We start from the raw sequence: 13,732 nt of genomic DNA on the forward strand, positions 1-13,732 counted from the left end.
GCACTGGAGTCAATTATTATTATGATTCACAAAATCCTACGTTACAGCCTCTGTTACAGACCAGCGCAAAACCAACACAAACACACAGGCGGACATGTCTGGGGAGTCGCTGTATGCACACACACACACACACACACACACACACACACACACACACACACACACACACACACACACACACACACACACACACACACACACACACACACACACACACACACACACACACACACACATTCATACAAACACAAACACACAAACACTGTAGACAAAGGACGGGTTGAAATAACAGAGATGGAGCGCATGGGGACTAGCGGGGGCATTGTGGGAGGCATGCCTGATTCTAACAGCCCTGAGGTCATCCAGTGTGTGTACGTGTGTGTTTTTTGTGTGTGTGTCTGTGTGTGTGTACGTGTGGGTGTGTTTGTGTAGACGTTTGTCAGAGTGCGATTGAATATAAATCGTGTTAAAGAACAGGCAGGCTGTGAATGAGTGTTGCATGAAGGATCCATGTTTAAAATACACACAGTTGGATTAGGATGGAATTTAACTTCAGACAGTTTAGATATTCTCAAGCAAAACATGTAAGGGAAAAGGACCTCATGGTAGCATCAATAAATCGAGGTATCGACACATATATTTCATAGCAAGTGGTCGAGCCAACAGGAGGAGTAGCTCTGAAAGGCTGTGATAACAGCACAGCAGCGCGTGTTTGTGGATCATCTGCAGCCAATCACCTGCTCCCTGCGGGCAGCGAAGGCATGCTCGGGAGATCCAGGCTTCTACTGAGAGTGATGAAGACGGATGAGTGTGCCTGCGAGTTCACTCAAACGAATCAAAGGCCAGAGGACTAAGAAGCATCTGGACGGCACAACTGGAGATGAAACAAGGATTCCACAGAACTCATCTTTCCTCCTCCTGTGTTCCCGGAGCGATCGGCTAACCTTGTGTTAGCCTGTTTAGGATTTGGGACAAAGAAAGAAAACAAGAAGGAATGTGTACTGTATTGACACAAGCTGATTTTAAATACCTTTAATGTGTGTGTCACACAAGTGGTCGTTCAGTCTTTGTTTTTAAAGGATAAAACCTTTTGCGCCACGTTTGTACAAGGTAACATTACGACATAAACTAAAATAAATGGTTGAATCCAACATAAAATAAGCTGTGTGGCGGTAAGACTCAGAAGATTAGAAAGCTTTTAGGTAGAAGAGGACTTTAGCGATAACCTTCCAAAGCTTGTCTATAAATACCAGAAAATAAAATAGAAATAGGTTTATCACCCTAATTACAAAGTGTTTGGGGCCCAGAGTAATTTATAAGTATAGATTATATATGAGTTCACAGTTTCTCAAGTGCACCACAACAGGTGAATCTGAGAGAAGACATCTCTGGTGACAGTAACAAGACATGCTCTGTTGAAACAAGGGCAGCTTTGTTCAGTCAACACACACGCACACGCGCACGCACATGCGCACACGCACGCACATGCAAACAAACAGCGCAAGGCTAGTATACGCCATCAACCCACCAATATGGCCTCAGCATTGCAATGGCAATTGATTCAAGCCATGCTGGACATGGTCCCGTCCCCAGGGAGTCTAACATTTCATTACTATAGAAAATACAAGACAGGCACAGACTCACGAAGCACCGCCACACACAACACAAAGTACTGGGAAATGGTAAATGGACTGCATTTATATAGCGCTTTCACTGTAACCAGTGGCCACCCAAAGCGCTTTACAATATTGCCTCACAATCACCCATTCATACACACATTCACACACCGACGGCGGAGAAAGATGAAGGACACATCCCATTGGTCAGCACCCTTCAACTAATACATCACATGACACGGGCCTCTAAATGTAAAACTAATGAAAGAGATAAACATAAACAATTATTTGAGCTGATCAGATGCTGTTATTTGACAAAACTACCAGTAATTAGGAGACCGTAAACCGGCGATGGTGAATTTAATATTCTATCCTTGGACCCGGTTGTCAGGAGGACGTCGCCCTGCTGAGGAGACAGAGAAGGTCCTCCACCGACCCGGGACCAGACCCGCTCCCCTCGGCTCTGAACACACCCGGGCCGGGGTGGTGCTGAATGTCATGGTTCACGGTGGGATTGTACCAGAGGCGGCTGTGAGGCAGTACTTGGGTGATTCGGCGAAACCTTTGGAATCGATGTGATTGGCTCATGGGCAGGTCCTTCTCATCAGGTGATCCAAGAGATTATTCAGCTGGACACAGGAAAGAAAGAAATACCGTTTCAGTCTTGTAGCCCTCTGATGTTCTGTGTGACTACTAAGGGCAGGGAGAACCACATGCTGTAGCTGGCAGAGAGATGATGGAAGAAGCTTTCATTGTATAATTCCCCAAACCAAAACCAGCTCCATTTTGATGGGATTCTTATCCAAAGCAAAACTAAAAAATGGATTTGAGGTGGATTGTAGTTTGAGATGGATGCCATGTCTGTTACTCAGCGCTTCTGTAAACTCAGAGGAAGTTTAAAGTTGAAGGACAGAACAGAACAGAACAGCCAGCGCATTGTGATGAGGTGAAGGTAAAAGTAGGATGACACTCACACATCCTCTCCATCTTTGTGCAGGAAGCACTTCCACAGGCAGAAGCACAGAGACATGACCAGCAGCGCGGCCACCGTGGTCACTGAGATCAGGATGGCCAGAGCAGTTCCAACTGGCCACAGAAAAACAGAAACAGAGAAACAGAAATCAGCGAAGACGTCGTTTTTCACATGAATTCATGTGAACATCTGCATGGGTCATCAGCAGGAGGGGCTGGAGGGGCTGGGGAAGATTGGATTTGTGTCGAGGTGATATAATATATTATCTGAACGGCATCTAAAGTATGCACACTCACGCCCCGTGATACCCAAGTGGATTATACATAATCAGTCTGTCACCCGTTACCTCAAGGTGAACTTATCGACCTGCCGCTCCACATCATATGACGTACGGCTGGGAGGGCCTGATGTGACAGGAGTCTGGGGAGGGCCTTTAGGAGACTGAAGTGTGAGAGTTATGCATTTCTGGCCCTTCTCTTGCTAAACGCATCCAGAAGTCCTTCCCACTGCTCCACATTCTTGGGTAATGTGTAGCTTCACCCAGCCCCTGTTCCCAGAAACACATCCAGCGTGTTCACTCCACTGGATAGGCGCTGTAGGTAAGACTGAAGAGCTGCTGTTGAAGTGTGATTGGTTAGAAATGGCCGAGCAGTCCGTCAGCTGCTACTGAGCGAGATGCGCTGTGAGACGGCTGTTGCGACGGCTCCCGCGTTAATTAACAATCAGGGCGTCTCTTCCCTGATTGGACCTGGGAATCCGTCTTGCCTGTCAATCACAGGTCATCTCTTAATGGTGGAGCCACGTAGGGAGGGAGCAGAGAAAGACAAGACATTTTTTAGTTATTGAGTTCAAAATGTTGCTCACTTCCACTCTTTTCTGCTCTGGGACTTTACCTACAGCAGCTTTAAACCAACAGTGACCCGACTCCCTCGGTCGAACTGAATAGAGGAGACTAGAGGAGACTAGAGGAGACTAGAGGAGACGAGAGGAGAATAGAGGAGACCAGAGGAGACGAGAGGAGAATAGAGGAGACGAGAGGAGACGAGGAGACGAGAGGAGACTAGAGGAGACTAGAGGAGACTAGAGGAGACGAGAGGAGAATAGAGGAGACTAGAGGAGACTAGAGGAGACTAGAGGAGACCAGAGGAGAATAGAGGAGACCAGAGGAGACGAGAGGAGAATAGAGGAGACGAGAGGAGACGAGGAGTCGAGAGGAGACTAGAGGAGACGAGAGGAGACGAGAGGAGACGAGAGGAGAATAGAGGAGACGAGAGGAGACTAGAGGAGATGAGAGGAGACGAGAGGGGACGAGAGGAGACTAGAGGAGACTAGAGGAGACTAGAGGAGACTAGAGGAGACGAGAGGAGACGAGAGGAGACGAGAGGAGACGAGAGGAGACTAGAGGAGACTAGAGGAGACGAGAGGAGAATAGAGGAGAATAGAGGAGACGAGAGGAGACTAGAGGAGACTAGAGGAGACGAGAGGAGAGGAGAGGAGACGAGAGGAGACTAGAGGAGACTAGAGGAGACTAGAGGAGACGAGAGGAGAATAGAGGAGACGAGAGGAGACGAGAGGAGACGAGAGGAGACGAGAGGAGACTAGAGGAGACTAGAGGAGACCAGAGGAGACCAGAGGAGAATAGAGGAGACGAGAGGAGACTAGAGGAGACGAGAGGAGAATAGAGGAGATTAGAGGAGACCAGAGGAGACCAGAGAAGACTAGAGGAGACTGACTAGGGTAGGGGTTAGGAGGAGACTGACTTTTGGTGTTCATGGCCACGGCGATGGCGGACTCCAGCCCCCTGTGGTGCACCAGGCACTTGATGGACACGTCCTTCAGGAGCCCCGCCCTCACGGTGAGGGTGCTGACCACCAGGGTGGTGCCGTCGCCCTGGGCCGTCTGGGTGCTGACCGGGGGCCCCAGGGTGCGGTTGTCCCGCTCCACGTTCCACACGATCTCGGCGGGGGGGCGGGACACGCAGCTGCAGTTGGCCTCGACCACGCCCGGGGAGGTGGTCCGGTAGCTGACCTGGGGTTTGGGCAGCACTGGGGAGGGAACCAGGGAGCGCTGGGTTAGCCAGACGCTCAGGAGGAAGGGGTTAGAGCAGGGCATCGCTTTACTGTTCAGCACAGGGGGAACTACCTCAGTGGCAACTCGTGTCAAGTATTGGCGTTGATTTAGACCTACAGCGTGTATAGTGAAATGATTCATACTTTGTAGCCGGCTCAGAAGTATCATTTGGAGAATATTAATTCTGTGCTGCTGGACGCCTGATAATGAAGTTGGAAGATTATATACACGACATAGATTTATTAGTTGATGTATTATTCACACATTATTCATCCTGAACTGGGATGAAAGGTGAATGGGAGGGGCTTAGGGTGAGTGGGAGGGGTTTAGAGTGACTGGGAGGGGTTTAAGGTGAGTAGGTTTAGTAGTGTCGATATGAGTACGATTCTTGTAAACCGAGTAAAGTGAGGGGCCTGACCGTATGGTGACGAGTCAGTTCAAGGCTGTCATTTATTGATAACATGCCCAGGTTATTATAAGCTGCTAGTTGAAATATTATACATTGCGACTTTAAACGTTCAGCCCAATATGTAACACGTAATAAAATGCAGAATATAAAATTCATCCCATTTCAGGACAAATAATCTGTTAAATAATAAATCCTCTTATTCATGTCGTAAATACTATCATCCAACTTAATTTCAGGCCTCCAGCAGCAGAGAATTAACATCACCAGATTATACTTTATTATCCTATATCATTATTACGCTATACTTCAGCAGAAGTCAGCAGGCGGTGGTGCGTGTGGTGGGGCTGCGGAATGTGAGTCTTGCTGTGACCCCGTCAGTAAGGCCCTCGCTGTTTTCAATTCCCTGTTCTCCACGCTGGAGGAATGTTATTGGAGGAACTGAGAACACTTGTTGGCCGCTTCAGACTTGGGCTCAGATATCTGGCTGTGGCCGCGGGCGCTGCCTCCACCAGGTCTGGGTGGTGCCTCCACCAGGTCTGGGTGGTGCCTCCACCAGGTCTGGGTGGTGCCTCCACCAGGTCTGGGTGGTGCCTCCACCAGGTCTGGGTGGTGCCTCCACCAGGTCTGGTTGGTGCCTCCACCAGGTCTGGGTGGTGCCTCCACCAGGTCTGGGTGGTGCTTCCACCAGGTCTATCCAGTAAGTAATCAATATCCAGTTATTAATCAATATCCTCTTATTAATCAACATACAGGTATGGATCAATATCAACATATTAATCCATATATATATGTGAATCAATATCCAGATGTGAAACCATATTCAGAGGAATAGGTGCGAGCCGCTGTGGTCCATGTGAGGTGTGATGGATCTGACATCGGAGGGGATCTCTGCTGCTGTGTTCGCCCATGGCTCTTTACTGCACGGCCTCTCACACTCAGGGGACAGTGATAGAGAGACAGAGTGATAGAGAGACAGAGGATGCAGTAGAGAGAGAGAGAGAGAGAGAGAGAGAGAGAGAGAGAGAGAGAGAGAGAGAGAGAGAGAGAGAGAGAGAGAGAGAGGCAGCAGTAGATAGAGAGACAGAGTGATAGAGAGACAGGGGAAGCAGTAGAGAGAGAGGAGAGAGAGAGAGAGAGAGACAGAGGCAGTAGTAGAGAGAGAGTGATAGAGAGACAGGGGCAGCAGTAGAGAGAGAGAGAGAGAGAGAGAGAGAGAGAGAGAGAGAGAGAGAGAGGCAGCAGTGGAGAGAGAGAGAGAGAGAGAGAGAGAGAGAGAGAGAGAGAGAGAGAGACAGGGGCAGCAGTGGAGAGAGAGAGAGAGAGAGAGAGACAGGGGCAGCAGTGGAGAGAGAGAGAGAGAGAGAGAGAGAGAGAGACAGGGGCAGCAGTGGAGAGAGAGAATGATAGAGAGACAGGGGCAGCAGTGGAGAGAGAGAGAGAGAGAGAGAGAGAGAGAGAGAGAGAGAGAGAGAGAGAGAGAGAGAGAGAGAGAGAGAGAGAGAGAGAGAGAGAGACACAGGGGCAGCAGTGGAGAGAGAGAGAGAGAGAGAGAGAGAGAGAGAGAGAGAGAGAGACAGGGGCAGCAGTGGAGAGAGAGAATGATAGAGAGTCAGGGGCAGCAGTGGAGAGAGAGAGAGAGAGTGACGCTGCGATGGCAGTAGAATAATGTGTGAGTGACGGAGCAGGTCCATGGAACAGAGAACCAGAGAAATCATGATCCATCCATCACAACAATGTGAGGCTGCTGCATGGACGCCTACAGTCACGATTCATCCCAAACAATAGCCTTTACTGTTGGTCCAGATCATTGAGATAAGGCAGAGAGGGAGAGCGAGCCATAAAACAAGAGAGGGAGGGAGGGAGAGAGAGAGAGCTGGAAGCAGGAGTTGGAGAGTAGCATAGACTGATGGGACAGAAAGAATCTCACTGTGTTGGAACAGTAGCACAGTCATCTTCTGGAACGCGCACACACACACACACACACACACACACACACACACACACACAAACACACACACACAAACACACCCACACACACACACTCACGTACACGCACAGACACCCAAGAAAAATAGAGAGCCATCCAGGAACCTCAGTGCAGTAGCGCCCACATTCCTCTCCTGATCCAAGATGTTGCCGGCTTCCCCTCACAAATCCCCAGCTATCGAGGCTCAAGTGCTCCCCCAGGACGCGCTAGCGGCCCAGACCCTGCAGACCTCCCCTCTACCTCCCCTCAGCTGCATCCCTCTCCTGGGCCGGGCTGTGGTGGATTTAGTGGAGAACATTCTGGATCGAAAACTGCTTGAGCTCAACCAGCCAGCATTAGTTTAAAAGTATTAATAACGGTGGTGGGAATAACCGGGGCCCCTCGCCGTACGGTGGGGCCACTCGCCGTACGGTCGGGCCCCTCGCCGTACGGTCGGGCCACTCGCCGTACGGTCGGGCCACTCGCCGTACGGTCGGGCCCCTCGCCGTACGGTCGGGCCCCTCGCCGTACGGTCGGGCCCCTCGCCGTACGGTCGGGCCCCTCGCCGTACGGTCGGGCCCCTCGCCGTACGGTCGGGCCCCTCGCCGTACGGTCGGGCCCCTCGCCGTACGGTCGGGCCCCTCATAGTAGTAACCCCGGCCCCTCACCGTAGGTGTCCAGGCACACGGTGGCGCTGCGGGGCCCCCCCAGGGTGGTGTGGAACAGGCAGGTGTAGCAGCCCTCGTCGGGGACGGCCACGGGCTGGAGGGTGAGCTGGCTGTGGGACAGCGAGGCGGACAGCCAGACCCGGCCCTGGTAGGGGGGCTCCACCATGGGGTCGCTGCGGCGGGCGAACGAGGCCACCTCCTGGGCCTCGCCCCGCCCCGGGGAGTGGCTCCACACCACCTGCTGCACCTTCTCAGGCAGGCCGTAGGAGCAGGACAGCACCGCCCGCTTCCCCGCCACCGCCGTCTGGTTAGGGGCCGGCGTGATGCGGGCTGGAGGCGAGGGAGAGAGAGGGGGGGGGGGGGGGGAGAGAGAGGGAGAGGGGGGGAGCGAGAGAGAGAGAGGAGGGGGAGTGAGAGAGAGAGAGGGGGAGGGAGAGAGAGACAGAGAGAGAGAGAGGGGGGAGAGAGAGAGAGGGGGAGAGAGAGGGGGAGAGGGAGAGAGAGAGAGAGGGGGAGAGAGAGGGGAGAGATAGAGAGAGAGGGGGGAGAGGGAGAGAGAGAGGGGAGAGAGAGAGAGAAAGAGACAGTTTTAAAAACACAACTTTATTGAACGTTGGTTTGTGAACCCTCAGGTTTAAGGGTTCACAAACACTCAATTACGGGTTTTACAAACTTAATTAGTTACTTTGAGAAGGATAGAGAGAGGGAGAGAGCGAGAGCGAGAGAGAGAGAGAGAGAGAGAGAGAGGGATGGATGATGGGGGAGAACCAGAAGAGTACGGGTTGGGAGGACAATGTTAATGTTCAGAGGTATGAGTCCCAAACGCATAAACACTGACAGGCATTTATGAACAGATGTTTCTGGTTAGCAGAATCCCTCTCTCTCTCTCTCTCTCTCTCTCTGTCTCTCTCTCTCTCTCTGTCTCTCTCTCTCTCTCTGTCTCTCTCTCTCTCTGTCTCATTCTCTCGCTCTGTCTCTCTCTCGCTTTCTCTGTCTCTCCACTCTCTTCTCGCATAGGGAAAAAAATAACGTTGTAATAACTCAGAGAATTGTGTTGGAATGTGTTTTCGGAGTGTGCTGTGGAAGGGAATCTGGCTACATTCCTGATTTCTTCTACGACCTTTTCTTAACATGTATCATTTTAGATATTCCATGCAGTATTTCAATAAAGACCTTTTCAAATCTAAATATCAGAGCCCTCTCCCTCCCTCCCTCCTCCCATAGCGCCACACGGTAGACTCCCAGCAGACTACAGTGCAGACCAGAGACGTTAAGTTCTGTGTCTCTGGCCCGCCACAGTATGTGGATGGTCTCTCTGTGGAGACTTTAGGAGGTTGGGTCTCAGCCAAGCTTCCAACGTATCCTCCCGAACCTCACAACGCCAAGAACAGCAGATCAGATAATGGGAAGTGACTTCAGGTGTGACATTATGAACCTTTATGAACCATTAGAATGATGTGCTCCTCAGGAGACCTGTAGCTGAAGACAGGACTTCTGACAGTAGCATCCTTGTGATGTACTGTTTTCTGTTTCAAACCTGTGTTGTGTGTTTTAGTCCCTTGTTGTGTGTAAAACGTGTTCTGTGTGTATTAATCCTGGGTGTGTATCTTAAATATGTGTTTGTTATTTATTCTGGGTTGTGTAGGTATTCAGTGAGTTTTAATGATGTGTTGTGTTTTAAACCTGTGTTGTGTGTTTTAAACCTGTGTTGTGTGCTTTAATCCTGTGTTGTGTGTTGTAATCCCGTATTGTGTGTTGTAATCCCGTATTGTGTGTTGTAATCCCGTATTGTGTGTTGTAATCCTGTGTTGTCTGTTTTAATCTCGTGTTGTGTGTTGTAATCCCGTGTTGTCTGTTTTAATCCCGTGTTGTGTGTTGTAATCCCGTGTTGTCTGTTTTAATCCTGTGTTGTGTGTTGTAATCCTGTGTTGTGTGCTTTAATCCTGTGTTGTGTGTTTTAATCCCGTGTTGTGTGTTTTAATCCTGTGTTGTGTGTTTTAATCCTGTGTTGTGTACTTTAATCCTGTGTTGTGTTGTAATCCTGTGTTGTCTGTTTTAATCCTGTGCAGCGTGTTATAATATTGTGTTGTGTGTTTTAATCCTGTGTTGTGTGCTTTAATCCTGTGTTGTGTACTCTAATCCCGTGTTGTGTGTTTTAATCATGTGTTGTGTACTCTAATCCCGTGTTGTGTGTTGTAATCCCGTGTTGTGTGTTTTAATCCTGTGTTGTGTACTCTAATCCCTTGTTGTGTGTTGTAATCCTGTGTTGTGTGTTTTAATCCCGTGTTGTAATCCTGTGTTGTGTGCTTTAATCCTGTGTTGTGTACTCTAATCCCGTGTTGTGTGTTTTAATCCCGTGTTGTGTGTTTTAATCCTGTGTTGTGTACTCTAATCCTGTGTTGTGTGCTTTGATCCCGTGTTGTGTGTTTTAATCCTGTGTTGTGTACTCTAATCCCTTGTTGTGTGTTGTAATCCCGTGTTGTGTGTTTTAATCCTGTGTTGTAATCCCGTGTTGTGTGCTTTAATCCTGTGTTGTGTACTCTAATCCCGTGTTGTGTGTTTTAATCCCGTGTTGTGTGTTTTAATCCTGTGTTGTGTACTCTGATCCTGTGTTGTGTGCTTTGATCCTGTGTTGTGTGTTTTAATCCTGTGTTGTGTGTTGTAATCCCGTGTTGTGTGTTGTAATCCCGTGTTGTGTGTTGTAATGCCGTGTTGTGTGCTTTATGGTCCTCACAGGTGACGGTGAGGCAGGTGGCTCCCTGTTGCGAGCCGCTGGGCAGCAGGTCGAAGATGCAGGTGTAGCAGCCCTCGTCTCGGAACCCCACCCTGCGGATGGTGATGGCGGAGGAGTCCTTGGGGGCGGGGGCCAGCTCCACGTGCTGCTGGCCGCTCACGCTGTCCGTCTGCCCGGGCTGGTAGGTTAGCAGCGTCTGGTTCTGGACGTCCAGCCAGCGCACCTGCCTCACGGCGTCGCCGGGCCGCTCGCGGGCCAGGGAGCAGCTGAGGGTGAAGGGTGACTCCACCGGGGCCTCCTGACGCTCCGGGGCCGTCACCCTGCCTGGGGGCAGCGGCTCAAACATTACCTGGACATCCAGGGCCTTCAGCAGACGCTTTGATCCAAAGCCACTCACAATACGTACATTAGTCAGAAGAAAGAGGAACAACAACATATCTCTGTGGGTACAGTGAGGATGTTCATAGAACAAAGTGCCAAGCACTAACTATCACTAGGTTAACCCATTCCCCGTATACAACAGAGATAACTAGGATAAGATGCTACACATTGCTAAGTACTGTTTTTGAAGTGCAAGGACGTACAACATACAATAGGTGCGTAACAGGGGTGTGTGTGTGTGTCTGGGGGGGGGGGGGGAGGCTATGCAGAGTCTAAGTGAACTCTGAACAAGTGAGTCTTGAGGCTTCTGCGGTAAGCGGTGGTGGGGGGAGGGTTGACCCCTGAGGGGGGTCTCACTCACCCTGCAGTCGGACCACCATCAGGAGGGACAGACACTGCTGCAGCAGCCTGTAGGACCGGCTCATGTTGGATGGGAACACGGAGGCAGTGTGAGGGAGGGGGGCGTAGGTTGGGTTCCAGACGCCGTCACTGTTCACATCAGACAGGGGTCCCGCATGCTCATGTCTTATTAGGTGGTCTCAGAGAGGTTAAACGGGCTTCATCTGCCTTCATCAAGAGAACACTTTAAGCAGGACTAGTGTGAACCTTAAAGGCCATTTCGAGTCAGGAAACATAACAACAGTCCGTTTTGGATATGCCAAATGGTTAAAGAAAAATCGATATATGACGATGCAACAGAATAGTGGTGTCTGTGTAAATAACATCTGAAGAATTGTTTGCATTCAAAACACAAGGAAGATATTTTAAGAAGTTTTTTGTTCCCATAAAATCCTAGCAAGACAATGTACATTTACAACGTTAGTTAAACATTAAAAAAAATAGTAGTCTATTGCCCCCAAAATGTTGTAAATATTTTTTTTGTTGCATGGCTATATTTTGTACAGGCCTACATTCAGATTAAAAAGCTGGAGAGAGACTTACCTCTTGCACCTTATGAAGCCTACATATAATAATACAAAGCAGAGTGTGGAAGAGTTATCCTCAGAAGATAGTAGTTGAAAAGTGTCTACTCTAATTCCAAAACAGCTCTCACATTTTGTATTATCCAGTCAATCCCACTTGCAGAAACGCAGCACATCCGAGTTATGAGACTGAACCGCTCTAAATAAAAGCACCAGTTAAATGAACGCAGTGGATGGGAAGGATGTTGTGCGCGGTTTCAAACTTCTAAGTTCGGATCTCAGGGAGCAGAGCGCATGTCTTCTGCGGCTCGGGGTTCCTGCAGCCGCAGCGACCTCCCGCGGTGGGAGCATCAGATGGAGTGAAGGACATGTTCATGTTCTGACTTTGGAAGTTTCATACGCGATCACTTCTTATAGTACACTGACTATTGAAACTGTTATTTTTGAAGATAGTAAACAGATAAGATCAGCTGATTTATATAACGGGCATATATGACTCACATTCAACTGTCAGGTGTAACGTTAAGGTTTTAGCTGGCGGTTATATTTAGAACCACAACTGTCCTATTCCAGAGGATGTGAATTGTTCAGTAGAACAGAGGCTTGGCTCTCATTAGTGACTACCAGATCAGATCCTACCAGATTCCGCTCGTACAGACCCCCCCATGAGTTACAGGGAGTTACACACTGACAGATAGCGTTTACACGGCCCTGGTAGCTCGCCGTGATCGTATAGTGGTTAGTACTCTGCGTTGTGGCCGCAGCAACCCCGGTTCGAATCCGGGTCACGGCATTGAAACACAATGTCACGGCATATGGGTCTGCTTTTATCAGCAAAAGGCTAAAAACGTTGTGGTAGAATTGTCGAAGGTCGCAAATGCTGTGTTCACATTTGGTCTTTGGACATGCACATTTCATTTGAACACTTAAGTGTCATAGGTTATTCTGTTTAAGGGCATACTTCCTCTATTCTCGAGTATAAGAACAAATTTGTAGCTGACCATAGTTTTATATGTTTTTTTTTTTCGATTTGATTTGTATTTTAGTTTATGTTGTTTGATTTGCTGTCGATTTCTATCTGCTTTAACATCTGGATTCTCCTTCTGGACTTATAAGTGTTGTATCTTACACCTATAAGTCCAGATAAAATGTGAGAGAACACGATCTCTCACATCCCTGGTAGCTCGCCGTGATCGTATAGTGGTTAGTACTCTGCGTTGTGGCCGCAGCAACCCCGGTTCGAATCCGGGTCACGGCATTGAAACACAATGTCACGGCATATGGGACTGCTTTTATCAGCAAAATGCTAAACACGTTGTGGTTGGTTTGTAGAAGGTTGCCAATAATTATTTGAACACTTAAGACCCATAGGTAATTTTGTTTAAGTGCACATTTCCTCTATTCTGGGGTATAAGAACAGATTTGTTGCTGATCATAGTTTTATATGGGGTAGGCTACGTTTTCGATTTGATTAGTATATTAGCTTATTTTGTTTGATTTGCAGTAGATTTATTTTTGATTTAAGAACTTCATGGATCAATTGTCCCCACCAAGAATCATTTGATGATGTCTAATCGGGATCAGGTGCATAGCCTACAATCATAGAACTAGAGTTATAATAACATAACTATCGCTTTCTCCCCACCGCGGATCAATTCACGTGTTAAGACTTCGGTCAAAATGATTGTTGTCCTACCGAATCTAAGATTAAATAAATAAATAATATTAATGCAAATAAATAAATATAAAATTATAATAATTAAATACATATAATAATGAATAAATAAATTACGTATATGTAATAGGCCTATGTATTATACATATAGGCCTATATATTATATAATAAGAAGGTGACATGTGGCGACACCCTCAGCACCCGCAAAACATTGCGTGTGTCTTTGTATGGCCATGCGATTTGTGTTTGCCTGGCAATTTTTTTTTGGTAAAATTGATTATCTCACTGTCACCAAGGCAACCCGAGGGGACGCACTT

The 13,732-nt window shown here is 48.5% G+C and overlaps 1 protein-coding gene and 2 non-coding genes across 4 annotated transcripts; 2 read left to right on the plus strand and 1 right to left on the minus strand.

Annotated features, from left to right (window-relative positions):
• Window positions 1–1,017: 1,017 nt before the first annotated feature.
• zgc:113337 (uncharacterized protein LOC503741 homolog) lies at window positions 1,018–12,240 on the minus strand. Of its 2 annotated transcripts, none has more exons than XM_060040561.1 (7): window positions 11,760–12,240; window positions 11,179–11,384; window positions 10,437–10,760; window positions 7,703–8,032; window positions 4,350–4,634; window positions 2,591–2,702; window positions 1,018–2,245 (listed from the first exon to the last, which is right to left on the minus strand). In XM_060040561.1, exons 2-7 carry the CDS (start codon window positions 11,240–11,242, stop codon window positions 2,242–2,244), a joined length of 1,119 nt encoding a protein of 372 aa, XP_059896544.1. In that variant the 5' UTR covers window positions 11,243–11,384; window positions 11,760–12,240; the 3' UTR covers window positions 1,018–2,241. The 2 variants fall into 2 exon arrangements, with proteins under 2 accessions (XP_059896544.1, XP_059896543.1); XM_060040560.1 differs by having other exon boundaries at window positions 11,179–11,306; window positions 11,760–12,238.
• Window positions 12,241–12,461: 221 nt separating this feature from the next.
• On the plus strand, window positions 12,462–12,533 carry trnah-gug (transfer RNA histidin (anticodon GUG)). Its single transcript has one exon. It is a non-coding gene; the product is annotated as a tRNA-His (tRNA).
• Window positions 12,534–12,926: 393 nt separating this feature from the next.
• Window positions 12,927–12,998, plus strand: trnah-gug (transfer RNA histidin (anticodon GUG)). The gene has a single exon. It is a non-coding gene; the product is annotated as a tRNA-His (tRNA).
• The last annotated feature ends 734 nt before the right edge of the window (window positions 12,999–13,732 follow it).

Source organism: Gadus macrocephalus, chromosome 20 (genome assembly GCF_031168955.1).
Source record: "Gadus macrocephalus chromosome 20, ASM3116895v1".
In the NCBI taxonomy this organism is placed as follows: domain Eukaryota; kingdom Metazoa; phylum Chordata; class Actinopteri; order Gadiformes; family Gadidae; genus Gadus; species Gadus macrocephalus.